Source organism: Salvelinus fontinalis, chromosome 23 (genome assembly GCF_029448725.1).
Source record: "Salvelinus fontinalis isolate EN_2023a chromosome 23, ASM2944872v1, whole genome shotgun sequence".
NCBI classification, from domain to species: Eukaryota; Metazoa; Chordata; class Actinopteri; order Salmoniformes; family Salmonidae; genus Salvelinus; species Salvelinus fontinalis.
Window position 1 is genome coordinate 28,955,959 of NC_074687.1, and position 26,704 is coordinate 28,982,662.

General features: G+C 41.6%; 1 protein-coding gene across 6 annotated transcripts in view; it reads right to left on the bottom strand.

Annotated features, from left to right (window-relative positions):
* Positions 1 to 26,704, bottom strand: part of LOC129821085 (low-density lipoprotein receptor-related protein 1B-like) — a 458,866-nt gene that overhangs the window by 64,514 nt on the left and 367,648 nt on the right. For 5 of the 6 annotated variants that reach the window (XR_008754267.1, XM_055878362.1, XM_055878363.1 and 2 more), the window contains 6 exons: positions 22,951 to 23,073; positions 22,580 to 22,720; positions 22,076 to 22,263; positions 20,447 to 20,630; positions 20,097 to 20,182; positions 6,063 to 6,185 (listed from right to left, as the gene is read on the bottom strand). Coding sequence is in view for 5 of the 6 variants with exons in the window: in XM_055878362.1 (XP_055734337.1) it covers positions 6,063 to 6,185; positions 20,097 to 20,182; positions 20,447 to 20,630; positions 22,076 to 22,263; positions 22,580 to 22,720; positions 22,951 to 23,073 (845 nt within the window). In the remaining variant the exon portion in view is untranslated. The remainder of the gene's footprint in view (positions 1 to 6,062; positions 6,186 to 20,096; positions 20,183 to 20,446; positions 20,631 to 22,075; positions 22,264 to 22,579; positions 22,721 to 22,950; positions 23,074 to 26,704) is intronic. The other variant, XM_055878360.1, reaches the window with a different exon arrangement.

Here is a 26,704-nt window from a genome sequence, read left to right on the forward strand (position 1 = left end):
GAGTCAGCTATGAATACCAGGCATGGTTCCTAGATCTTTCATAGTGTTCTATTGTTTCCAGTACTTGTCCTTATTTTATCTCCAATGTATTGTCCATGTAAAAAACCTGTCTGTTTAGGATGAATAATATCCGACAATACCTGTTTACTTCTATGCGCTATGCATTTTGCATCACACCACTGAAGTGTAAGGGGCCTCCATTTTTTTATTAATGGGCTGGATCTTTATATTTACTACTTGTGTCCTGTTTCAGTAATAATGAAATCAGACCTTGTTGAGTATCTGATAATCTACAATTATTATAGGAGTGTTTAAAACATGCTAATATCGGTCCTCTGAGTACATTAAAAAACAGTTTGATATACCTTAACTGGTATGCCATCCAGCCCTGGAGTTTTCCGACTTAAAGCTTTAATTGCATCAAGAAATTCCACCTCTGTAATTAGGCCTTCACATGAATCTTTCTGTATAGCTGTTAATTTTCCATTATTAATAGAAAAAATGTCCTTACAATTAACTTTGGTTAGTGGATATGGAGGAGACGGAAACAAAAACATATGTTTAAAGTACTTTGCTTCCTCTTTCAAAATATCCTTTGTGTCACGCCCTGACCGTAGAGAGCTTTTTATGTCTCTATTTTGGTTTGGTCAGGGTGTGATTTGGGTGGGCATTCTATGTTCTGTATTTCTAGGTTTTGTATTTCTTTGTTTCTGGCCGAGTGTGGTTCCCAATCAGAGGCAGCTGTCTATCGTTGTCTCTGATTGGGGATCATACTTAGGCTGATCTTTTTCCTCTTTCTGTGTGGGATCTTGTTCTTTGTTTGTGTGCAGGCAGTCTGCACAACGAAGCTGTTCGGTTGTTGTATTCTTTATTGGTTTTTCTTTTCTAAAGTTTCACTTCGTTAATAAATTATGTGGAACTCAAAGAACGCGACGCCTTGGTCTCATCCTTCCGACGACACCCGTTACACTTTGGTTAATTATGGGTGACTCAGTAATTTGTAACAACATTCAGAAAATGATTTTTGGTAGAATTTCTATGTTGAAGATTAAAAAGGAATTTGATGCACTTTTCCCTATAGTCCATACAGTTCGCTATGCTTTTTATAATATATTACACTTAATCTTTCTTAAATAAGTTCCACCATTTCTTTTAGTTTTTCCTTTAATGTATTCTATGCCTCTATTGTACAGTTTTTATTGCTATTCACTGTACTGTTGGTCCCTCTATTTCCTTTGTTAATATGAATTATTTTGACCTAAATTGCTTTTGTTTTAAAAGATCAATATTGAATTGCATAGCACATTTAAAAGTGTACAACACAAGGGGATCTGCTGGCTTTGGCTTTGATTAAATGTACAAATCTGTTTATGAGCCAATAACATATTTAAAATAATCCATCTACCTTGCAGATCTGTTTGAACAATTTGCTAATTTGGATCAAAATTATTGTTAATTAATTTCATCATCCCTTTTGAGTTTCTTTGACCATGGAAGAACTATATTTCGCCCACCTCAAAACTTATTCCACAAAACATAATCTAAAATTGTACAATTACAACTGCCTATACTTATTTCACCACTTACCATAATGAAATACAAGTATCAATTCTATTTATCATAATATATGTTTGTAAACTTACTATAACAAATGACCATAATGATTGAGTGTCCATATACTGTAGCGGTACCATAGAATTTGGTACTGCTACTGAGTAAACCTCCAATTGTTCTCCACTATTCCACCCGATAAAACCTCCCTCCATCCAAAGTTGGATTGTCTGGCAGACCATCCCGGTCCACCTCTATCTTAGGGCCTTTGGGATATTGGGACCCATCCTTTAAAAAGGGCACACAGTGCCACCCACACAACAGAAGCAGAAAAACCTTCTGCATTTCCAACACCCTCACCTGGATTGTAAACATTTATAAAAAAATATATATACAGTACCAGTCAGGTTTGGACACACCTACTCATTCAAGGGTTTTTCTTTATGTTTTGCTATTTTCTACATTGTAGAATAATAGTGAAGACATCAAAACTATGAACTTACACAAATGGAATCATGTAGTAACCAAAAAAGTGTTAAACAAATCAAAGTAGCCACCCTTAGCCTTGATGACAGGTTTGCACACTCTTGCCATTCTCTCAACCAGCTTCATGAGGTAGTCACCTGGAATGCATATAAATTAAAAGGTGTGCCTCGTTAAAAGTTCATTTGTGGAATTTCTTTCCTTAATGCGTTTCATCCAATCAGTGTTGTTGTGACAAGGTAGTGGTGGTATACAGAACATAGCCCTATTTGGTAAAAGACCAAGTCCATATTATGGCAAGAACAGCTCAAATAAGCAAAGAGAAAAGACAGTCCATCAGTTCTTTAAGACATGAAGGTCAGTCAATGAGGAACATTTCAAAAACTTGAAAGTTTCTTCAAGTGCAGTTGCAAAAACCATCATCTATGATGAAACTGGCTCTCATGAGGACTGCCACAGGAAAGGAAGACCCAGAGTTACCTCTGCTGCAGAGGATAAGTTCATTACAGTTACCAGCCTCAGAAATTGAAGCCAAAATAAATGCTTTACAGAGTTCAAGTAAGAGACATCTCAACATCAACTGTTCAGAGGAGACTGCGTGAATCAGCCCTTCATTGTCATGGTTCCTCCAGTCACCAGAGGGCAGCAGAGACATGAACAACACTCAGGTGTGTCCTATTTACTCATTATGATTTCCCTGTTAACAGAGGTGTGTTTTCTGTTGTACTTTGCAGGAGCTAGAATTTTTTATCTTGTGCGGTCGTTTCCTGAGTGAGTTTTCGAGATTTAGTGTTTGCTGTTTTTTAAGTGTACTGTGATCCATTACATTACATTTACATTTTAGTCATTTAGCAGACGCTCTTATCCAGAGCGACTTACAGTAGAGTGCATACATTTTATTAAATTTTTTACATACTGAGACAAGGATATCCGTACCGGCCAATCCCTCCCTAACCCCTAACCCGGACGACGCTATGCCAATTGTGCGTCGTCCCACGGACCTCCCGGTTGCGGCCGGCTGCGACAGAGCCTGGGCGTTAACCCAGAGACTCTGGTAGCGCAGCTAGCACTGCGATGCAGTGCCCTAGACCACTGCGCCACCCGGGAGACCTGATCCTGCGAGTAAAGTATTCTTTATCCTTAACCACTGACTCCTCGTCTGGTCTCTTCTCTGATCCAGGGTCCACCTCACCATGTCACATTCATGGTTGATTAGCTGCAAAGAAACCACTTCTAAAGGACACCAATAAGAAGAGACTTGCTTGGGCCAAGAAACACAAGCAATGGACATTAGACCAGTGGAAATCTGTCCTTTGGTCTGATGAATACACATTTGAGATTTTTGGTTCCAACCACCATGTCTTTGTGAGACACAGAGTAGGTGGATGGATGATATCTGAATGTGTGGTTCCCACCGTGAAGCATGGAGGAGGAGTTGTGATGGTGTGGAGATGCTTTGCTGGTGACACTGTGATTTACTTAGAATACAAGTCACACTTAAACAGCATGGCTAACACAGCATTCACAGCATTCTTCAGCGATACGCCATCCCATCAATGTTGTAAATGACTATTGTAGCTGGAAACGGCAGATTTAAAAAGAAAAATGCAATATCTACATAGGCGTACAGGGGCCCATTATCAGCAACCATCACTCCTGTGTTCCAATGGCACGTTGTGTTAGCTAATCCAAGTTTATCATTTTAAAAGGCTAATTGATCATTAGAAAACCCTTTTGCAATTATGTTAGCACAGCTGAAAACTGTTTCTGATTAAAACTGGCCTTCTTTAGACTAGGTGAGTATCTGGAGCATTGGCATTTGTGGGTTCGATTACAAGCTCAAAATGGCCAGAAACAAAGAGCTTTCTATTCTTGTTCTGTGAAATGAAGGCTATTCCGTGCGAGAAATTGCCAAGAAACTGAAGATCTCGTACAATGCTGTGTACTACTCCCTTCACAGAACAGCGCAAACGGGCTCTAACCAGAATAGAAAGAGGAGTGGGAGGCCCCGGTGCACAACTGAGCAAGAGGACAAGTACATTAGAGTGTCTAGTTTGAGAAACAGACACCTCACAAGTCCTCAACTGGCAGCTTCATTAAATAGTACCTGCAAAACACCAGTCTCAACGATAAGAGGCGACTCCGGGATGCTCTTATGTCCAGTGCCTGTGTTATTTTGCCCATCTTAATCTTTTCTTTTTATTGGCCAGTCTGAGATATGGCTTTTTCTTTGCAACTCTGCCTAGAAGGCCAGCATCCTGGAGTCGCCTCTTCACTGTTGATGTTGAGACTGATATTTTGCGGGTACTATTTAATGAAGCTGCCAGCTATTGGGCTCCGAGTGGTGCAGTGGTCTAAGGTATTGCATCTCAGCGCAAGAGCAGTCCCTGGTTTGAATTCAGGCAGCATCACATCCTGCCGTGATTGGGAGTCCCATAGGGTGGCGCACAATTGGCCCAGCATCGTCTGGGTTTGGCCGAGGTAGGCTGTCATTGTAAATAAGGATATGTTCTTAACTGACTTGCCTGACTTAATTGGATGACATAATCAAAAATGACCTCACTCTTATTTTAGTCTCTGCCAAACGTTTGACTGGTACTGTATATATAACAAAAAATCTTGCATATCTTAATTTATTTCCACAATTAACAAATAATGTGTAATAATGGAGGCAGTTCATACGAAGTATTGTTACCTATAACCAGGATAATTACATATTTGGCAAGCAATTATTATTTTGGCAAACAATTATTGGGATTCATCCTGTATTGTCCCTAACAACATTACCCCATAGCAACAGATGTACCTACTTCTTACTTAAAATGTTAGGTTAGGGTTAGTTATAACATTACCTATAACCCAGGGGTCTATAGATAACATAATTGTCTAAATTGCATTGTCAAACAATGCCAAAGAAAAAACATTCATGTATGTAGAAAAACCCTCATCTATTCCTGTAAGTCTAAATATGGTACTGCTATATCTAAAAAAAAATCACATAATTTCCCATGCCTGAAAAGAGAAGAAACATATGCTCTTCATTTAACGGGGAATAATTTATACAAATCCCCAGCTTTGCCTTCTCCCTGTCTTTGCCATAAAATAAGTAATATTGTTAGGCTATTGCTAGAGTCACTGTTCTCTTAATTAACCCCCATGCTAAAACTACAGATCTATCTCAAACCCTTTAGCTGGTTCTGAGCCATGGCAGGGAGGCATGGTGGTGTTGACAGTGTGGCAAACAAGGACTACTGGGCCAGTATCCAAAATGGCACCCTTTTGACCAGAGCCCTATCAGTCCTGGTCAAAGGTAGTGTACTACATAGGGAACAAGAGTATCATTTGGGACACAGTCTGGGTGTAATTGAGCTGAATGAGCCTCCTGCCCCCCACACACTAATTCTAATGAGTTGAGAGAACGGGGAGTGACGGGGCGGCCACCAGGTGTTCCTGTGACGTCTGCGTGTTCTGGGCTCCAATCCCATGACCCGAACGGACCTCCATGATTAAGCCAGAGAAAAGCTGTTATGTTACAGACCTGTTGCGTTCAGCTAATTGTTGTATTGTTAATAGGCATTGATTACAGTGTTGCCTCACTGTTTACTGTCTCAGTGAATGATACAAGTCCATTATGATGCCTGCCTATAAACAGGATGAAATGAATCAATTATCAACTGGGAGGAATGACATTTACAACCTCTAAAACCATTGAATGATGCATACCAAATGACACTCGTGCAGTACTTTTGACCAGGGCCCATCATTTTGACCAGTGTACTATATAAGGTATAAGGTATAGGGTACCATTGGGACACAACTGAAGAGTGAACTAAGTTCATTCACACCGCAGTGTGCACTGCAGGATGATCCTCATCTACATAAAAGAAGCCAGCTGGGCATGAGAGGATGGTGAGAGAGAAATGGGGCATGGGGCATGGGAGCAAGCTCTCAGGGGTAAAATGGCATAAGGTAGGTAGCATATGTTAGTGGCATTCAGGGGCATTGACTACCCCCCCGAGCAGCAGTACCTTAAGGTCACTCCCATTGAGTCTCATTCTGTTGATCCTCCGTCCACTGGGTCTGGAAGAGTCTATCCAGTAGATGAACTCCTTCTTGTAGTCAAAGTCTATGTGGATGATATTGTTCAGGCCCTGTAGATACAAGAAAGACATTTTTAGATTCAATTGACATTTATTGTCCTAAAAAAGGAAAATCTTACTGCAGATCAGACATTACATACATAAGCCACATAGAAACATATGCAGGAAACAAACAGTAAATAGTCAGACATGAACAATTGCCCCATGAACCAAATCTACATACAGTGGGGAGAACAAGTATTTGATGCACTGCCGATTTTGTTGGTTTTCTTACTTACAAAGCATGTAGGTCTGTAATTTTTTTTATCATAGGTACAATTCAACTGTGAGAGACGGAATCTAAAACAAAAATCCAGAAAATCACATTGTATGATTTTTAAGTAATTAATTTGCATTTTATTGCATGACATAAGTATTTGGTACATCAGAAAAGCAGAACTTAATATTTGGTACAGAAACCTTTGTTAGCAATTACAGAGATCATACGTTTCCTGTAGTTCTTGACCAGGTTTGCACACACTGCAGCAGGGATTTTAGCCCAGTCCTCCATACAGACCTTCTCCAGATCCTTCAGGTTTCGGGGCTGTCGCTGGGCAATACGGACTTTCAGCTCCCTCCAAAGATTTTCTATTGGGTTCAGGTCTGGAGACTGGCTAGGCCACTCCAGGACCTTGAGATGCTTCTTACGGAGCCACTCCTTAGTTGCCCTGGCTGTGTGTTTCGGGTCGTTGTCATTCTGGAAGACCCAGCCACGACCCATCTTCAATGCTCTTACTGAGGGAAAAAGGTTGTTGGCCAAGATCTCGCGATACATGGCCCCATCCATCCTCCCTTCAATACGGTGCAGTCGTCCTGTCCCCTTATCAGAAAAGCATCCCCAAAGAATGATGTTTCCACCTCCATGCTTCACAGTTGGGATGGTGTTCTTGGGGTTGTACTCATCCTTCTTCTTCCTCCAAACACGGCGAGTGGAGTTTAGACCAAAAAGCTCTATTTTTGTCTCATCAGACCACATGACCTTCTCCCATTCCTCCTCTGGATCATCCAGATGGTCATTGGCAAACTTCAGACGGGCCTGGACATGTGCTAGCTTGAGCAGGGGGACCTTGCATGCGCTGCAGGATTTTAACCCAGGACGGCGTAGTGTGTTACTAATGGTTTTCTTTGAGACTGTGGTCCCAGCTCTCTTCAGGTCATTGACCAGGTCCTGCCGTGTAGTTCTGGGCTGATCCCTCACCTTCCTCATGATCATTGATGCCCCACGAGGTGAGATCTTGCATGGAGCCCCAGACCACGGGTGATTGACCGTCATCTTGAACTTCTTCCATTTTCTAATAATTGCGCCAACAGTTGTTGCTTTCTCACCAGGCTGCTTGCCTATTGTCCTGTAGCCCCTCCCAGCCTTGTGCAGGTCTACAATTTTATCCCTGATGTCCTTACACAGCTCTCTGGTCTTGGCCATTGTGGAGAGGTTGGAGTCTGTTTGATTGAGTGTGTGGACAGGTGTCTTTTATACAGGTAACGAGTTCAAACAGGTGCAGTTAATACAGGTAATGAGTGGAGAACAGGAGGGCTTCTTAAAGAAAAACTAACAGGTCTGTGAGAGCCGGAATTCTTACTGGTTGGTAGGTGATCAAATACTTATGTCATGCAATAAAATGCTAATTTTTGAATTAAACTTGAGCGTAATTCAGAATATAAGCAAGATTTAAAAGCAGAAGAAAGAGTAAATAAAAGATGTGATTAAGTGGTACGTCATCATAAAATTGCTTCAGTAATGCAAGGAACAGTAAGAAAGTACAGTGAATTCGGAAAGTATTCAGATGCCTTGATTTTTTGCCACATTTTGTTATGTTACAGCCTTTTTCTAAAATGATTAAATAAAAAAATCCTCAATGTACAGACAACACGCCATAATGGCAAAGCGAAAACATTTTATTTATTTTTTATTTTGCAAATGTATTAAAAATAAAAAACAGAAAAACTTTATTTACATAAATATTCAGACCCTTTTCTATGAGACTTGAAATTGAGCTCAGATGCTTCCTGTTTCCATTTATCATCTTTGAGATGTTTCGGCAACTTGATTGGAGCTGTGATAAATTCAATTGATTGGATATGATTTGGAAAGGCACACACCAATATAAATAAGCTCCCAAAGTTGACAGTGCATGTCAGAGCAAAAACCAAGCCATGAGGTTAAAGGAATTGTCCTAGAACTCTGAGACAGGATTGTGTCAAGGAACAGATCTGGGAAAGAGTACCAAAACATTTCTGCAGCATTGAAGGTCCCCAAGAACACAGTGGCCTCCATCATTCTTAAATGGAAGAAGTTGGGAACAAGAAGTTGAGCAAACGGCAGAGACGGGCCTTGGTCAGGGAAGTGACCAAGAACCTGATGGTCACTCTGACAGAGCTCCAGAGTTCCTCTGTGGAGATGGGAGAACTTACCAGAAGGACAACCATCTCTGCAGCACTCCACCAATCAGGTCTTTATGGTAGAGTGGCCAGACGGATGCCACTCCTCAGGAAAAGGCACATGACAGCCCACTTGGAGTTTGCAAAAAGGCACTTAAAGGACTCTCAGACCATAATAAACAAGATTCTCTGCTCTGATGTAACCAAGATTGAACACTTTGGCCTGAATGCCAAGTATCACGTCTGGAGGAAACCTGGCACCATCCCTACGGTGAAGCATGGTGGTGGCAGCATCATGCTGTGGGGATGTTTTTCAGCGGCAGGGACTGGGAGACTAGTCAGGATCGAGGGAAAGATGAACAGAGCAAAGTACAGAGAGATCCTTGATTAAAACCTGCTCAGACAGGGGCAAAAGTTCACCTACCAACAGGACAACAACCCTAAGCACACAGCCAAGACAACGCAGGAGTGGCTTCGGGACAAGTCTCTCAATGTCCTTGAGTGGCCCAGCCAGAGCCCAGACTTGAACCCAATCGAACATCTTTGGAGAGACCAGAAAATAGCTGAGTAGCAACGCTCCCCATCCAACCCAACAGAGCTTGAGAGAATCTGCAAAGAAGAATGGGAGAAACTCCCCAAATACAGATGTGCCAAGCTTGTAGCGTCATACCCAGGTTGAGTCATGGCTGTAATCGCTGCCAAAGGAGCTTCAACAAAGTACTGAGTAAAGGGTCTAAATACTTACAATATGTAAATGTTATATTTCAGTAGAAAAAACAAACATGCATTTACAACATTTTCTAAAAACCTGTTTTTGCTTTGTCATTATAGGTTTTTGTGTGTAGATTGAGGGGAAAAAAATATTTAATCTATTTTAAAATAAGGCTGTAACATAACAAAATGTGGAAAAAGTCAAGGGGTATGAATACTTTCCCGAAAGCATTGTATGTATACTGTAAGTGAGGGCATCTTCTTCAGTGAGACTCTGGAAGTCGGTGATTCACAAATGTAAGTAATCCACACATACTGGCCGGTCAACACATTTAGATTTAGTTAGGGTTTCAAGCAGCGAAGCTGGTTGACACCCTACTGTATTTGTTGATGTTCATTATTCCGGTTCTCCAAAGATTTGGTGAAATATAGAAATTGCTGTGAGATGGCCTAGGAGGGTGCAAATTGGCATGATGGTAAAGGCCCATGAATCACACCCTCTCATGCAGTGGAATGCCCCATTTGACCTAGAGTCAAATAGGCAAATAGGTCTCTCTATTCATAAGGAACACATTTGCCTCAAAGACGCCATTTAGAATTTTGTGAGAAAACACTTAAAACACTACTCTGCTGGCACCGAATGACTGATCTGCACGAAACTTAACATACAGCATATTTGGCCCAAGGTCTCTCAATGCAATATTTTCCAAGCTAGCATCTCACACAACATGGTCTCTACTCTACCAATAAACATTCACCTGGTCGTGGTCTGGCACATAAATGCATATAAAATCCCACACAAGATATTCATATTTTAACAAAACTTGATACACATGTTCCAAACAATGTCAAGACTCAACCATTGCAAGGACATTGTGATCAACCACACGGTGGCACTATTTTTTTCATTTTTTATTTCACCATTATTTAACCAGGTAGGCAAGTTGAGAACAAGTTCTCATTTACAATTGCGACCTGGCCAAGATAAAGCAAAGCAGTTCGACACATACAACAACACTGAGTTACACATGGAGTAAAACAAACATACAGTCAATAATACAGTAGAAAAATAAGTCTATATACAATGTGAGCAAGTGAGGTGAGATAAGGGAGGTAAAGGCAAAAAAAAGGCCATGGTGGCGAAGTAAATACAATATAGCAAGTAAAACACTGGAATGGTAGATTTGCAGTGGAAGAACGTGCAAAGTGGAGATAGAAATAATGGGGTGCAAAGGAGCGAAATGAATAAACAAATAAATACAGTAGGGGGAGAGGTAGTTGTTTGGGCTAAATTATAAATGGCCTATGTACAGGTGCAGTAATCTGTGAGCTGCTCTGACAGCTGGTGCTTAAAGCTAGTGAGGGAGATAAGTGTTTCCAGTTTCAGAGATTTTTGTAGTTCGTTCCAGTCATTGGCAGCAGAGAACTGGAAGGAGAGGCGGCATGCATTTAGTTCTACTTGTAAGGAGAGTTGTATGGCATTGAAGCTCGTCTGGAGGGTTGTTAACACAGTGTCCAAAGAAGGGCCAGAAGTATAGAGAATGGTGTCGTCTGCGTAGAGGTGGATCAGAGACTCACCAGCAGCAAGAGCGACATCATTGATGTATACAGAGAAGAGAGTCGGCCCAAGAATTGAACCCTGTGGCACCCCCATAGAGACTGCCAGAGGCCCGGACAACAGGCCCTCCGATTTGACACACTGAACTCTATCAGAGAAGTAGCTGGTGAACCAGACGAGGCAATCATTTGAGAAACCAAGGCTATCGACTCTGACGATGAGGATGTGGTGATTGACAGAGTCGAAAGCCTTGGCCAGGTCAATGAATACGGCTGCACAGTATTGTTTCTTATGTGCTATAATGGGCACATGTTTATATTTATTGATCTGTTTGACTGGGAGTAATGAAATTTGGCACACACGCTTGGGGATAGGAGTCTAGCTAACCTGTAGAATATAGTTCAGTTTGGTCACGTGGTGACAGGAAAAGGAGCAATGAAAATAAATGCTGAAATATTTACTTCAAAACAAACAAGATAAAAAAACAAAACAAAGAAACTAAGTAAACAACTAAAAAGCACGCTAAGGAAAAGCAAAGCTAAAAATGTGTTTTAAGATCTGTTTTAAATATGTCCACAGTTAAGGCCCCCTTCAGGTTCTCTGACTGATTCCAGAGGCTGGGGATATAACATCTAAAGACTGCATCGCCATGCCTCTTGGCCCAAGGCTTTGGGATAGTTAAAAGACCAGTGCCAGAGTACCTGAGGGACCTACTGGTTACATAACTTAAAAGCATGCCTGACATGTATTGGGGTGCACAATCATGGATTGATTTAAAAACCAATAAAATCATCTTAACATGAATTCTTAAACTCATAGGCAGCCAGTGCAGAGACTTTAAAACCTGTGGAATGTGTGCTCTCCTTCTGGTCTTGGTCAGTACCCGTGCTGCAGTATTCTGTATGTTTTGCAGTTGACTAATGGCTTTCTTGGGTAGACCAGACAGGAGAGCATTACAGTAGTCAAGCCTGCTTGTAATAAAAGCATGCATGAGTCTCCTGCGAAATGCAGTGACTGTCTTCAGCTATTTTCTTAAACCCAGTGAAAACTGAAGCACTACCAAGAGAAGCCCTATCCTATCAAAGACATAAGAGTGAGGTACATCTCTTGCTGTCATGTTCAGAAGACCCCCTGTCAGTCAGATAGGAAACACTCCCTTAACAATTGCACCTCCTCTGCTGGGCTGCACGGCAGGTGCCAGGATAAGGTGTCGGAGAATCTGACAGGCTGTACCAGACATCTTCATCAGATCATCAACACCCTCAAAGACAGCCTGCGCCAGTATCCTTAGGGACCTCTCTAGGGGAGCACTCTCTTTCCTCTCTCTCTCAGACAGAGCAGCTCATTGGAGGAAAGGACTGCATATGGGCGGACTCAATCTCTTACATTTAATAATACAAAGGAGGAGAAAGACAGAGGTCCAAAGTAGGCCTATTGTATGTAGTGTATGTAGTCCTATCATCAGGCATAATAAAGTATATTGTAGGCCTAATTGTATGAAAATGATGGATATGGTAAGATGACTCAACTGCATTTGTTGTGTGATTAAGTCCAGATACATTCCATCTGATGAAAAGGGTTAATAACTGTAACATGCTGATTGGATCATCATCTCAGATTTACATAAAGTCATTAGTGGCATGGCTTACATTGAACATGTAATGGTTTGACACACTGACACGAGGTCAGTGGAGTGTCAGCCAGACAGTAATGCAGCAGCGCTACTTAGTAGAAATGGCCATATGCAGATCCCCCCACTTCAGCTTCCATTAATGCTAACATAGTGATTAAAGTGAATGATTGCTGCTGAGTCCAGCCAGGCCACTCAACAGAGTCAGGAGGAAGAGATGATTCTCAATAGGCCCCTATAGAATTCCCCCAGGTTAAACTCTATTCTCAGAGTGTGTGATTCATAAAATGAACTTGGGATTCAAGTGGCTAACATGACAGTGGTGATGAGGCCTAACCGTGATTGAAATAGATTCTCCGTAGGGACCTCACTAACACTATTTCCCACTGTCAATCAACACGAGCAGTTCGACTCCCCCACAGGGAGGGCGAGTGAAGAATCACATTGAAATTGGAAGGTTGACAAGCTGGAGAATGACAAAATGATGTAATGCCTAAACGTAGATGGTACACAGGGTATATACTGTAATACAGAGCTCTCTCTGTAAGAAGCAAGCAGCTGTGGCTCTTCTGAAACAACATCTCAACTATCATCTCCTCTTCATAACAAGGTCAGGCTAGGCAACCTAGACCACATATATCTCTGCTAAAATATTTCCTATGAAATAGGAATGAGAAGTACTGTGATCACTTCCTGTTGAATCTGCAGATGTGTTGCTGTGCGTTTTGTTGCTGTGCGTTTTGCTGCCAACTTTACTTTACTTTGCTAGCTGACAACTTTACGTTTTTTGTTTTGTTTCTGTTTTTAATTACCGTTTATATTTTTAGTTTTTCCATCGCAACTTTTTTCCCTCATTCAACTTTTTCACTCCGGACGCTTTATCTGGACATGGTTCGTCAACACCTTCAACAGCCGAAGCTAAGTAGTAACATTAACATGATGTCTTCTAATTGCAGTCGCTGTACTCATAATATACAGGAGAACGATCGCCTTACGGCGAAAATAGCTGTGCTGCAAGCCCAGCTTCAGACGCAATCGTTAGGCAAGGGTAATTTCAGTGTAGAAAAGGAAGAAACAGCGTCTGTGCCACCAGTAAGTACAGATAGTAACGTTAGTATAAATCCCCCCGCACAGTCCCCGCAGCCGGACAACTTTCTCATGGCTTCTGGAGGGAAATGCTGTTGGAATGCTCAACCGGTGTCGCTCATTCAGCCGACAGAAACTTTCAACCGGTTTTCCCCATTATGTAGCGAGTCGGAGTCTGAGTCTGAGTCTTCTCTTGTCTCTACTCCTCCCGTTACGGGGTCTGAGACGCCGAAGGCTCCCACCGTTAGCTCTGACAAATTGAAAACCCTAGTCATTGGCGACTCCATTACCCGCAGTATTAGACTTAAAACGAATCACCCAGCGATCATACACTGTTTACCAGGGGGCAGGGCTACCGACGTTAAGGCTAATCTTAAGATGGTGCTGGCTAAAGCTAAATCTGGCGAGTGTAGAGAGTATAGAGATATTGTTATCCACGTCGGCACCAACGATGTTAGGATGAAACAGTCAGAGGTCACCAAGTGCAACATAGCTTCAGCGTGTAAATCAGCTAGAAAGATGTGTCGGCATCGAGTAATTGTCTCTGGCCCCCTCCCAGTTAGGGGGAGTGACGAGCTCTACAGCAGAGTCTCAGCACTCAATCGCTGGTTGAAAACTGTTTTCTGCCCCTCCCAAAAGATAGAATTTGTAGATAATTGGCCCTCTTTCTGGGACTCACCCACAAACAGGACCAAGCCTGACCTGCTAAGGAGTGACGGACTCCATCCTACCTGGAGGGGTGCTCTCATCTTATCTACCAACATAGATAGGGCTCTAACTCCTTTAGACCCACAATGAAATAGGGTGCAGGCCAGGCAGCAGGCTGTTAGCCAACCTGCCAGCTTAGTGGAGTCTGCCAATAGCACAGTCAGTGTAGTCAGCTCAGCCATACCCATTGAGACTGTGTCTGTGCCTCGACCTAGGTTGGGCAAAACTAAACATGGCGGTATTCGCCTTAGCAATCTTATTAGGATAAAGACCTCCTCCATTCCTGCCATTATTGAAAGAGATCGTGATACCTCACATCTCAAAATAGGGTTACTTAATGTTAGATCCCTCACTTCAAAGGCAGTCATAGTCAATGAACTAATCACTGATCATAATCTTGATGTGATTGGCCTGACTGAAACATGGCTTAAGCCTGATGAATTTACTGTGTTAAATGAGGCCTCACCTCCTGGTTACACTAGTGACCATATCCCCCGTGCATCCCGCAAAGGCGGAGGTGTTGCTAACATCTACGATAGCAAATTTCAATTTACAAAAAAAAAAATGGCGTTTTCATCTTTTGAGCTTCTAGTCATGAAATCTATGCAGCCTACTCAATCACTTTTTATAGCTACTGTTTACAGGCCTCCTGGGCCATATACAGCGTTCCTCTCTGAGTTTCCTGAATTCCTATCAGACCTTGTAGTCATAGCAGATCATATTCTAATTTTTGGTGATTTTAATATTCACATGGAGAAGTCCACAGACCCACTCCAAAAGTCTTTCGGAGCCATCATCGACTCAGTGGGTTTTGTCCAACATGTCTCTGGACCTACTCACTGCCACAGTCATACTCTGGACCTAGTTTTGTCCCATGGAATAAATGTTGTAGATCTTAATGTTTTTCCACATAATCCTGGACTATCGGACCACCATTTTATTACGTTTGCAATCGCAACAAATAATCTGCTCAGACCCCAACCAAGGAGCATCAAAAGTCGTGCTATAAATTCTCAGACAACACAAAAATTCCTTGATGCCCTTCCAGACTCCTTCTGCCTACCCAAGGACGTCAGAGGACAAAAATCAGTTAACCACTTAACTGAGGAACTCAATTTAACCTTGCGCAATACCCTAGATGCAGTTGCACCCCTAAAAACGAAAAACATTTGTCATAAGAAACTAGCTCCCTGGTATACAGAAAATACCCGAGCTTTGAAGCAAGCTTCCAGGAAATTGGAACGGAAATGGCGCCACACAAAACTGGAAGTCTTCCGACTAGCTTGGAAAGACAGTACCGTGCAGTACCGAAGAGCCCTCACTGCTGCTCGATCATCCTACTTTTCCAACTTAATCGAGGAAAATAAGAACAATCCAAAATTTCTTTTTGATACTGTTGCAAAGCTAACTAAAAAGCAGCATTCCCCAAGAGAGGATGGCTTTCACTTCGGCAGTAATAAATTCATGAACTTCTTTGAGGAAAAGATCATGACCATTAGAAAGCAAATTACGGACTCCTCTTTGAATCTGCGTATTCCTCCAGGGCTTAGCTGTCCTGGATCTGCACAGCTCTGCGAGGGCCTGGGATCGGGAGAGACACTTAAGTGTTTTAGTACTATATCTCTTGACACAATGATGAAAATAATCATGGCCTCTAAACCTTCAAGCTGCATACTGGATCCTATTCCTACTAAACTGCTGAAGGAGCTGCTTCCTGTGCTTGGCCCTCCTATGTTGAACATAATAAACAGCTCTCTATCCACCGGATGTGTACCAAACTCACTAAAAGTGGCAGTGATAAAGCCTCTCTTGAAAAAGCCAAACCTTGACCCGGAAAATATAAAAAACTATCGGCCTATATCGAATCTTCTATTCCTCTCAAAAATTTTAGAAAAAGCTGTTGCGCAGCAACTCACTGCCTTTCTGAAGACAAACAATGTATACGAAATGCTTCAGTCTGGTTTTAGACCCCATCATAGCACTGAGACTGCACTTGTGAAGGTGGTAAATGACCTTTTAATGGCGTCAGACCGAGGCTCTGCATCTGTCCTCGTGCTACTAGATCTTAGTGCTGCCTTTGACACCATCGATCACCACATTCTTTTGGAGAGACTGGAAACCCAAATTGGTCTACACGGACAAGTTCTGGCCTGGTTTAGATCTTACCTGTCGGAAAGATATCAGTTTGTCTCTGTGAATGGTCTGTCCTCTGACAAATCAACTGTACATTTCGGTGTTCCTCAAGGTTCCGTTTTAGGACCACTATTGTTTTCACTATATATTTTACCTCTTGGGGATGTTATTCGAAAACATAATGTTAACTTTCACTGCTATGCGGATGACACACAGCTGTACATTTCAATGAAACATGGTGAAGCCCCAAAATTGCCCTCGCTAGAAGCCTGTGTTTCAGACATAAGGAAGTGGATGGCTGAAAACTTTCTACTTTTAAACTCGGACAAAACAGAGATGCTTGTTCTAGGTCCCAAGAAACAAAGAGATCTTCTGTTAAATCTGACAATTCATCTTGATGGTTGTAAAGTCGTCTCAAATAAAACTGTGAAGGACCTCGGCGTTACTCTTGACCCTGATCTCTCTTTTGACGAACATATCAAGACTGTTTCAAGGACAGCTTTTTTCCATCTACGTAACATTGCAAAAATCAGAAATTTTCTGTCCAAAAATGATGCAGAAAAATTAATCCATGCATTTGTTACTTCTAGGTTAGACTACTGCAATGCTCTACTTTCCGGCTACCCGGATAAAGCACTAAATAAACTTCAGTTAGTGCTAAATACGGCTGCTAGAATCCTGACTAGAACCAAGAAATTTGATCATATTACTCCAGTGCTAGCTTCCCTACACTGGCTTCCCGTTAAGGCAAGGGCTGATTTCAAGGTTTTACTGTTAACCTATAAAGCGTTACATGGGCTTGCTTCTACCTATCTTTCCGAGTTGGTCCTGCCGTACATGCCTACACGTACGCTACGGTCACAAGACGCAGGCCTCCTAATTGTCCCTAAAATTTCTAAGCAAACAGCTGGAGGCAGGGCTTTCTCCTATAGATCTCCATTTTTATGGAACAGTCTGCCTACCCATGTGAGAGACGCAGACTCGGTCTCAACCTTTAAGTCTTTACTGAAGACTTATCTCTTCAGTAGGTCATATGATTGAGTGTAGTCTGGCCCAGGAGTGTGAAGGTGAACGGAAAGGCTCTGGAGCAACGAACCGCCCTTGCTGTCTCTCCAGGGCCGGTTCCCCTCTCTCCACTGGGATTCTCTGCCTCTAACCCTGTTACTGGGGCTGAGTCACTGGCTTGCTGGTGCTCTTTCATGCCGTCCCTAGGAGGGGTGCGTCACTTGAGTGGGTTGAGTTACTGACGTGAACTTCCTGTCTGGGTTGGCGCCCCCCCTTGGTTGTGCTGTGGTGGAGAACTTTGTGGGCTATACTCGGCCTTGTCTCAGGATTGTAAGTTGGTGGTTGAGGATTTCCCTCTAGTGGTGTGGGGGCTGTGCTTTGGCAGAGTGGGTGGGGTTATATCCTTCCTGTTTGGCCCTGTCCGGGGGTTTCTTCGGATGGGGCCACAGTGTCTCCTGACCGCTCCTGTCTCAGCCTCCAGTATTTATGCTGCAGTAGTTTATGTGTCGGGGGGCTAGGGTCAGTTGGTTATACCTGGAGTACTTCTCCTGTCTTATCCAGTGTCCTGTGTGAATTTAAGTATGCTCTCTCTAATTCTCTCGTTCTCTCTTTCTCTCTGAGAACCTGAGCCCTAGGACCATACGTCAGGACTACCGGGCATGCTGACACCTTGCTGTCCCCAGTCCGCCCGGCCTTGCTGCTATTCCAGTTTCAACTGTTTCTGCCTGCGGTTACGAAACCCCTACCTGTCCCAGACCTGCTGTTTTCAACTCTTAATGATCGGCTATGAAAAGCCAACTGAGATTAATTCCTGATTATTATTTGACCATGCTTGTCATTTATGAACATTTTGAAAATCTTGGCTCTCTCTAATTTTCTCCTTCTCTCTTTCTCTCGGAGGACCTGAGCCCTAGGACCATACGTCGGGACTACCGGCCGTGGTGACTCCTTGCTGCCCCCAGTCCGCCTGGCCTTGCTGCTATTCCAGTTTCAACTCTTCTGCCTGCGGTTATGGAACCCCTACCTGTCCCAGACCTGCTGTTTTCAACTCTTAATGATCGGCTATGAAAAGCCAACTGAGATTTATTCCTGATTATTATTTGACCATGCTTGTCATTTATGAACATTTTGAAAATCTTGGCTCTCTCTAATTTTCTCCTTCTCTCTTTCTTTCTCTCGGAGGACCTGGGCCCTAGGACCATGCGTCGGGACTGCCGCCCGTGGTGACTCCTTGCTGTCCCCAGTCCGCCTGGCCTTGCTGCTATTCCAGTTTCAGCTGTTCTGCCTGCGGTTATGGAACCGCCACCTGTCCCAGACCTGTTGTTTTTCAACTCTTAATGATCAGCTATGAAAAGCCAACTGAAAATTATTCATGATTATTATTTGACCATGCTTGTCACTTATGAACATTTTTGAACATCTTGGCATAGTTCTGTTATAATCTCCACCCGGCACAGCCAGAAGAGGACTGGCCACCCCTCATAGCCTGATTCCTCTCTAGGTTTCTTCCTAGGTTTTGGCCTTTCTAGGGAGTTTTTCCTAGCCACCGTGCTTCTACACCTGCATTCTAGCTGTTTGGGGTTTTAGGCTGGGTTTCTGTACAGCACTTCGAGATATTATCTGATGTACGAAGGGCTATATAAAATAAAATTGATTGATTGATTGATCATAGTGAACATTTTGCTGTAAGAAAGTCCATTATCTCTCCAAATAACTATACCTGTATCTAAGTAACCTGGATCACTTTGAAATTAAAATACAAACAAGATACCGTACATGATTCAATTAGCTTAGGCAGTGATCCATGAAAAGGTGTCAGTATTTTGTACAAAGACATTAAATGCAATATACCATACATTTATCAGTTTCCATTTTAGTAAATTAGCAGATTCTTTCATCCAGAGCAGTTAGAGTTAAATGCTAATCACTCAAGGGCACATCAGCAGATGATTCATCTTCAAATCCCAGTGAAAGGTCACTGGGATTTGAACCAGTGACCTTTCAGTTACTGGCCCAAATCTCTTAACCGCTAGGCTACCTACTAGGCAATGATATACAAAAAGTGTCAGTACTTAGTACAAAGAAGACACTAAATAGACTACATTTAACTGATTTACATAATGACTCACTTTGCAGGCAGAGAGTATTAATAGGGCTAAATGAGGGTGTTTTCAAAGGGCCAGTATTGTGGGCCACTTGTTATAACAGATGTGTCACTATACAGATCTTAAATGTTGCACCATTAAGGTTTCACGGTTCCATTTCATGATCCGGTTTTAATCTCTCTCTCTCCCCCCCTCTCTCCCCCTCTCTCTCATTAACAGTCAAAGTCAGCAGATGAATCAGAGACATGTGAAACACAAGACAAGGACAACTATGAATGCACTAATTGTAAGTTGCTCTGGATAAGAGCATCTGCTAAATGACTCAAATGTAAAATCTTAACTAAATGCAACATGGCAGGATTGTAGCAATGTAAATTTTACTGACAGGTATAAATATATGCAAACCAGATACGGTTACAGATCTAATTGTGTGCACTTGATCTTCTGGTTTCTGTCATTTTACCCTGGACGGTCTTACCTTTCCAAAACAAAGTGACAGACAGACTAAGATTCATATGCATATTTTGGCATCAGTTTAAAACAAATACTTTCACTTGTGTAGATATATGTTTTCTATATTATCTTGTAGATATATGGTTTCCTCTTACCTGTTTCAAAATGGTGTAGTTTGATCCATCCACACTTAGTTTCCTGATTTCATGATGATCTGCCAGTATGAGAAAAGGTTCCTCCACTGAAAGTATGAGAACAAACAAATGTCCTTTAGAATAAGGTAAACAAAAACAAAAAACACTGGAATCCAATGTGTCACTGGAACCATTCCATCAGACTGCAGTACAGTACCGGTATTCTACAGGACTAAGCTTGACATTTCTGAAAATAGGTAAACATCCTTTAGAACATCTCTTGTGAAATACTGTACATCACTAGAGAACCATTCTGAAGGACAGCAGGTTAATACACTACAAGCTAATTACCAAGACGTGAATATCCTTACCTGAGAGAGCCTTGCAGGTGTTGGGGCTGCGCTCCAGGGCTTCGTAGCCGTCCACACACAGACACTTGAAGGATCCATAGGTGTTGATGCAACGCTGGCTGCAGGGCAGGCTGGAGGAACATTCATCAACGTCCACACAAGTTTTCCCGTCATCCTTCAGCCGGAATCCAGGCCAACACTTGCACTGATCATCACACAAACAGAGAAGTAATGGAGCATATTTTAGTCTAGACAAATTTAACAAATTGTAGTCTATTTACTCAAGATATTGCAGCAGCTGGTTGATACAGTAAATGCTTTGCAGAGACAGAGGGACATTCAGCTACAATTTTAAATTGTAACACTCACTTAAATCTAACTTCTCAATTTGCCAGTACATCTACTTAGAAAATAACACAAGACCAATAAAAAAACACTGGCATCAGTATGATGACATACTGTACATGTCATGGCAATACAACAATACAAAATAAAATAAAACTGCTTCCATTCAGCAAATCCAGCCCAAAATTACTGTATCAGCTGTTACTGGCCACTGCTTAAATTCTTCTCTGATCTACAGTTCTAACCTTCCAGGCCTTTCTGCTGATATATCTGTTCAGGCCAGATGGATGAGCTCGGGGTCTCTGTTGATGTGCTCTCTGGTCATCCAGCTCTGTTATGCTTCAGTCTCTAGTCAGCCAGGTCAGGGAATACTTTTTTACTCTATCCTTGTTGGTCACTTTGTAATGCAGAGAGCAGGGGGCAAGGAGGGGGCAAGGAGGGGGCAAGGGGAGAACCCAGAGTGAGGGTCAGAGTGTGTTATTCTGACATCTCTGATGGCTGTGGGGTCACCCTGGAGCGACGACCGTGCCCTGGATCCAGGCCAGACAGCAGAATAGCACAGTCACCCCTCAGAACACTCAGCAGAACTGTCCTTCTCTCTGGCTGTGGCTCAAATGGCACCATATTCCCTATCTAAGGCACATAGGACTTTAGTAAAAAAAGTAGTACACTAGAGAATAGGGTGTCATTTGAGACACAGCCTTTCTCTTTGACCAGCAAACAAACACGCTCCTGGACAGCTGGCACGGAAGCCTTCCCAAAACCATTTACTCATATTTCATCACTTGTATCCATAGCATAGGTGTGTATACAATATGATGATAGGATCCTACTGTACTGTGTGTATAACCTGTGATGGATTGACTGTGGTTGCTTGCTTGACTGTGTGTGTGTGTTTTTAGCTTGTGTGGGTAAGCCTAATATAGCCTCAGGCACAACATAATCAATGTTGTGCCATGAAAATAAGGAGATAATAATGTTGCCACTTTACCAGTGCTGTGTTATAGGCTTCTGCATACAAAATATTTTAGAAACAATACAGTTTCCTTGATTAAACTCAGGTTCTGTACTTATTTAAAACGTGTCTATTGTTTTGGCTACATTATTATTGGTAATACCTGCAAACGCTCCAGCATGTTACAACTGTTCACCTATCAATCTGTCTCTGACAGAACTAAGGATTGGATATCAAGAACTTAAAAAACCTGATGAAAGGAAAACTAACCTTGATTATGATTCTGAGTATACTGGTCCAAGTGGAGTTGTCCAAGTTACGTATCAAGGCCCGAGTGTGGTGATTCCTACCTTGTATCCAACAGGAAGTTCCTGACAGTCCTGTGTACAGCCACTGACTCTGCGATTCAGACACTCGTTCACGTTGCAGTTCTTCTCATCGGACCTGTCTCCACAGTCGTCTTTCTTGTCACACAGACTCCCTTCAGAGATGCAGCGTCCATTGGAACACATGAAGAATGAACCGTTGCACAGACTCCCTGGAAGGTAATTTATAACTCAATGGTGAAGCAAAAAGTATTTCCGATAGTCATTTTTTATACTGCATTTTGGTAAATCAGATTAACTTTATTCAAGATTCCAAGATCAACAGATGAATGCTATTTGGAAAGTTTTACTCGTACAGTCTTCATATCTTTGGTTTCTATCCTCTATTAGTTAGACTGCTGACAGTAATGGATAGATTCGTACTGTAGAGAGAACCAAACAGCAGCAGACAGTACTTGTATCTAAGTAAACAGCAGTAGACTATACTACCTACAGCCAGAAAGTACTAACAGCAGTAGACTACATTACCTGCAGCCAGGCATTTGAGGTTCAGGGGCAGCTCGTCAGATCCGTCAGGACAGTCCGGGTAGCCGTCACACTCCCACTGAGCACTCAGCAGGCAGCGGCCGTCCCCACAGCGAAACTCCTCAGGTCCACAGGACCGGTACTCTGCAGAGCCAGAGATACAAAGAGAGCGCTGCAGCCTCACTAACTGACACTCACACAGGCCAACACATCATCGCAGATCCGAGTTAGATTACTGTAAAGGCATTCTACTTCCAACTAATTTTCTGTTACAGTAAGGTCTTAATGAGTTTTAACTCTGTTATAATGTAATACAATGTTATTACTCAGTTATTACTCTGTGGTAATGAAGACAAAGCAACAAATCTACTTGCCACATTCAAGTGACTCGTCAGATCCATCCCCACAGTCATCGTCATGATCACAGACAAAACGCATGGGGACGCAGGCTTTGTTGTGGCAACGGAAGGAGTTGTCATCACATGTGTTGTTGGGTGCTAGGGGGGGTGAGAAACAATGTTGAAGGGTTACATTATGAGTCAACATCACTCTAGAGATGTGGCATCACAATGCATATGCTCAACAATATGGAGTCAGCACTGGAGGAAGTGGGGTGGAGGTGGAGGAGGTATTTTCTTATCACTTTCATTTTTATTCCTGGTGAACTCTAACTTCTCCAAAATCCTAAAAAACAAAAACTCATTAAACATTTTGTTAACCTTTTTTGTTCACTATTTAGTGACTGATATTGTATGTTTGCACATTCAAAAGAAGGAAAACAAGACGTCAGAGGAACGCCAGGTAGTGACATCACACTGACCTCTCACACTCTCCTCTGCAGCCAAAATGGAAGCCACATGCCATTTCTGTCTCTTAATTTGTTATGTTTTAATATGTTTGTAACGTGCAAAGATGCAATGTAAGAGTCAAAAAATGATGAAATAACATTGTAAACTAAATGTTTCGTGAGTTTTATGGCGATTTAGTAACGTTTATTGACCAAGTTGGAAAACTTGTTGACATTGTGCCAGTGCTTGGCTAGCTAGCTACTTTAGTGAATAATGTGGAAATCCTAGTTAGTAAATCATACTAACACAGAGTGGTAAAGCCAACTAAAATATTTATTCCATTGATTCTGATATGGGGAATTGAATTTGAATGGTTTGTCAAATCCATTAAAGATAAGTCCAACTGAAAAATGTTCTCCTGTCTCCTTAATTTCTCCTGGTTAGCCTATTGTTTGCAAAGGATGTTACATTGTAACTACAAAGTAATTAAAAAAAATGTCACTTCACTTTACATTAAAGCTGCAATATGTAACTTTTTGGGCAACGAGACCAAATTCACATAAAAATGTGAGTTACATATCTGTGATTCTCATGGAAAGCAAGTCTAAAATATGTGCGCTATATCTATGCTTCCCGGTCTTAACTTTCATTTTTGCATCTTTTACTTTCGGTTTAGTATGTACAATAGAAATGTACAATAGAAATAAACTAATTGAAAATGACCAGCAGTTAATGACAGGGTGTGCCTTGTTACAATTGTTGTTGTTTTTTTATTGTATTTTATTTCACCTTTAGGCCAGTTGAGAACAAGTTCTCATTTACAACTGCGACCTGGTCAAGATAAAGCATAGCAGTGCGACAAAAACAACAACACAGAGTTACACATAAACAAACATACAGTCAATAACACAAAAGAAAAGAAAAATAGAAAGATCTATGTACAGTGTGTGCAAATGTAGAAGATTAGGGAGGTGGGCAATAACTAGGCCATAGAGGCGAAAATAATTACAATTTAGCATTAATACTGGAGTGATATATGTGCAGATGATGATGTGCAAGTAGAGATACTGGGTTGCAAAAAAGAGCAAATGGGTAAGTAATAATATGGGGATGAGGTAGTTGGGTGTGCTATTTACAGATTGGCTGTGTACAGGTACAGTGATTGGTAAGCTGCTCTGACAGCTGATGCAGAAAGTTAGAGAGGGAGATATAAGACTCCAGCTTCAGAGAATGTTGCAATTCGTTCCAGTCATTGGCAGCAGAGAACTGGAAGGAAAGGCGGCCAAATTAAGTGTTGGCTTTGGGGATGACCAGTGCAATATAAAGTTGAAGTCGGAAGTTTACATACACCTTAGCCAAATACATCAGTTTTAACAATTCCTGACATCTAATCCATGTAAAATTTCCCTGTCTTAGGTCAGGTAGGATCAACAATTTCTTTTAAGAATGTGAAATGTCAGAATAATAGTAGAGAGAATGATTTATTTCAGATTTGATTTCTTTCATCACATTCTCAGTGGGTCATAAATTTACATACACTCAATTAGTATTTGGTAGCATTGCCTTTAAAATGTTTAACCTGTTTGGGCTGCAGGGGCAGTATTGAGTAGCCAGATAAAATGTGCCCATTTCAAACGGCCTCGTACTCAATTCTTGCTCATACAATATGCATATTATTATTACTATTGGATAGAAAACACTCTCTAGTTTCTAAAACCGTTTGAATTATATCTGTGAGTCAAACAGAACTCATTTGGCACAAACTTCCTGACCAGGAAGTGAAAAGTCTGAAATCGAGGCTCTGCTTTTCTTCCTGCCTATACATGGGCATGAAACGTAAGAGTCTAAGTGCACTTCATAGACGTTCCCCTGGGTGTCAAGAGGCTGTGAGAGAAGAAATGTTGTGTTTATCTTGGTCTGACGTTGAATACAGGCTCTTTGTATGACGTGTCCCTCGTTTCCGGTACTCTGAGGAGCGCGCGCTGGACAGTGGGATTGCCTTCTGTTTAGCTGCCGTTATGGACGACCAATATCTCCGACTTTGATTTTATTTGATACATGTGACCATATCATCGTAAAGTATGTTTTTCAATATAGTTTAATCAGATTATTGAATTTTTTTCAGGAGTTTTGCCGTGTTCCGTTCTCTGACTTTGTTGACGATGGAGCGATTCGTGCCACCCGGCTAGCGCGCGTGCTAAATGAAGAGGGAAAGTGTCCGTTCTAATTCCAAACAACAACTGTTCTGGACAAAGGACACCTTGTCCAACATTCTGATGAAAGATCAGCAAAAGTAAGAAACATTTTATGATGCTATTTCATATATCTGTCGTGCATGTGAACTAGTCGTGAGCGGCCAACGTTTGGGTACTCTAGCTATACCGAAGCTGCATATCATAATGAAGTTATTTTTTTGAATTCTAACACTGCGATTTCATTAAGAACTAATGGATCTATCATTTATACAACATGTATTTTTTTGTTATGTTTATGAATAGCTATTTGGTCAGAATATGTGTGTCAGAAAAAGTGTCAGGAAAAATCCGGACGTAGTGGGGAAAAGTAGCTAAGTTAGCACACGGTGTAACCATTGATTTCAGCTCTAAATATGCACATTTTCGAACAAAACATAAGTGTCGGTATAACCTGATGTTATAGGACTGTCATCTGAGGAAGAAAATCAAGGTTAGTCAAAAATTGTATATCTTTTGCTTGTTTGTTACGATCGCTTACTTTTGCTACTGAGAAATTGCTTGTGTTTTTGGCTATTGTGGTGAGCTAATATAACACTATATTGTGTTTTCGCTGTAAAACACTTGATAAATCGGAAATATTGTCTGGAAACACAAGATGCCTGTCTTTCAATTCCTGTACACTATGTATTTTTCAGAAATGTTTTATGATGAGTAATTAGGTATTTGGCGTTGGTGTCTAATTTTTCTGTCTGCTTTCGGTGCAATTTCTGACTGTAGCTGCAATGTAAACTATGATTTATACCTGAAATATGCACATTTTTCTAACAAAACATATGCTATACAATAAATATGTTATCAGACTGTCATCTGATGAAGTTGTTTCTTGGTTAGTGGCTATTTATATCTTTATTTGGTCGAATTTGTGATAGCTACTGATGGAGTAAAAAACTGATGGAGTAAAAAAAGTGGTGTCTTTTGCTAACGTGGTTAGCTAATAGATTTACATATTGTGTCTTCCCTGTAAAACATTTTAAAAATCGGACATATTGGCTTGATTCACAAGATGTGTACCTTTCATCTGGTGTCTTGGACTTGTTAATGTGTGAAAGTTAAATATTTAAAAAAAATATCTTTTGAATTTCGCG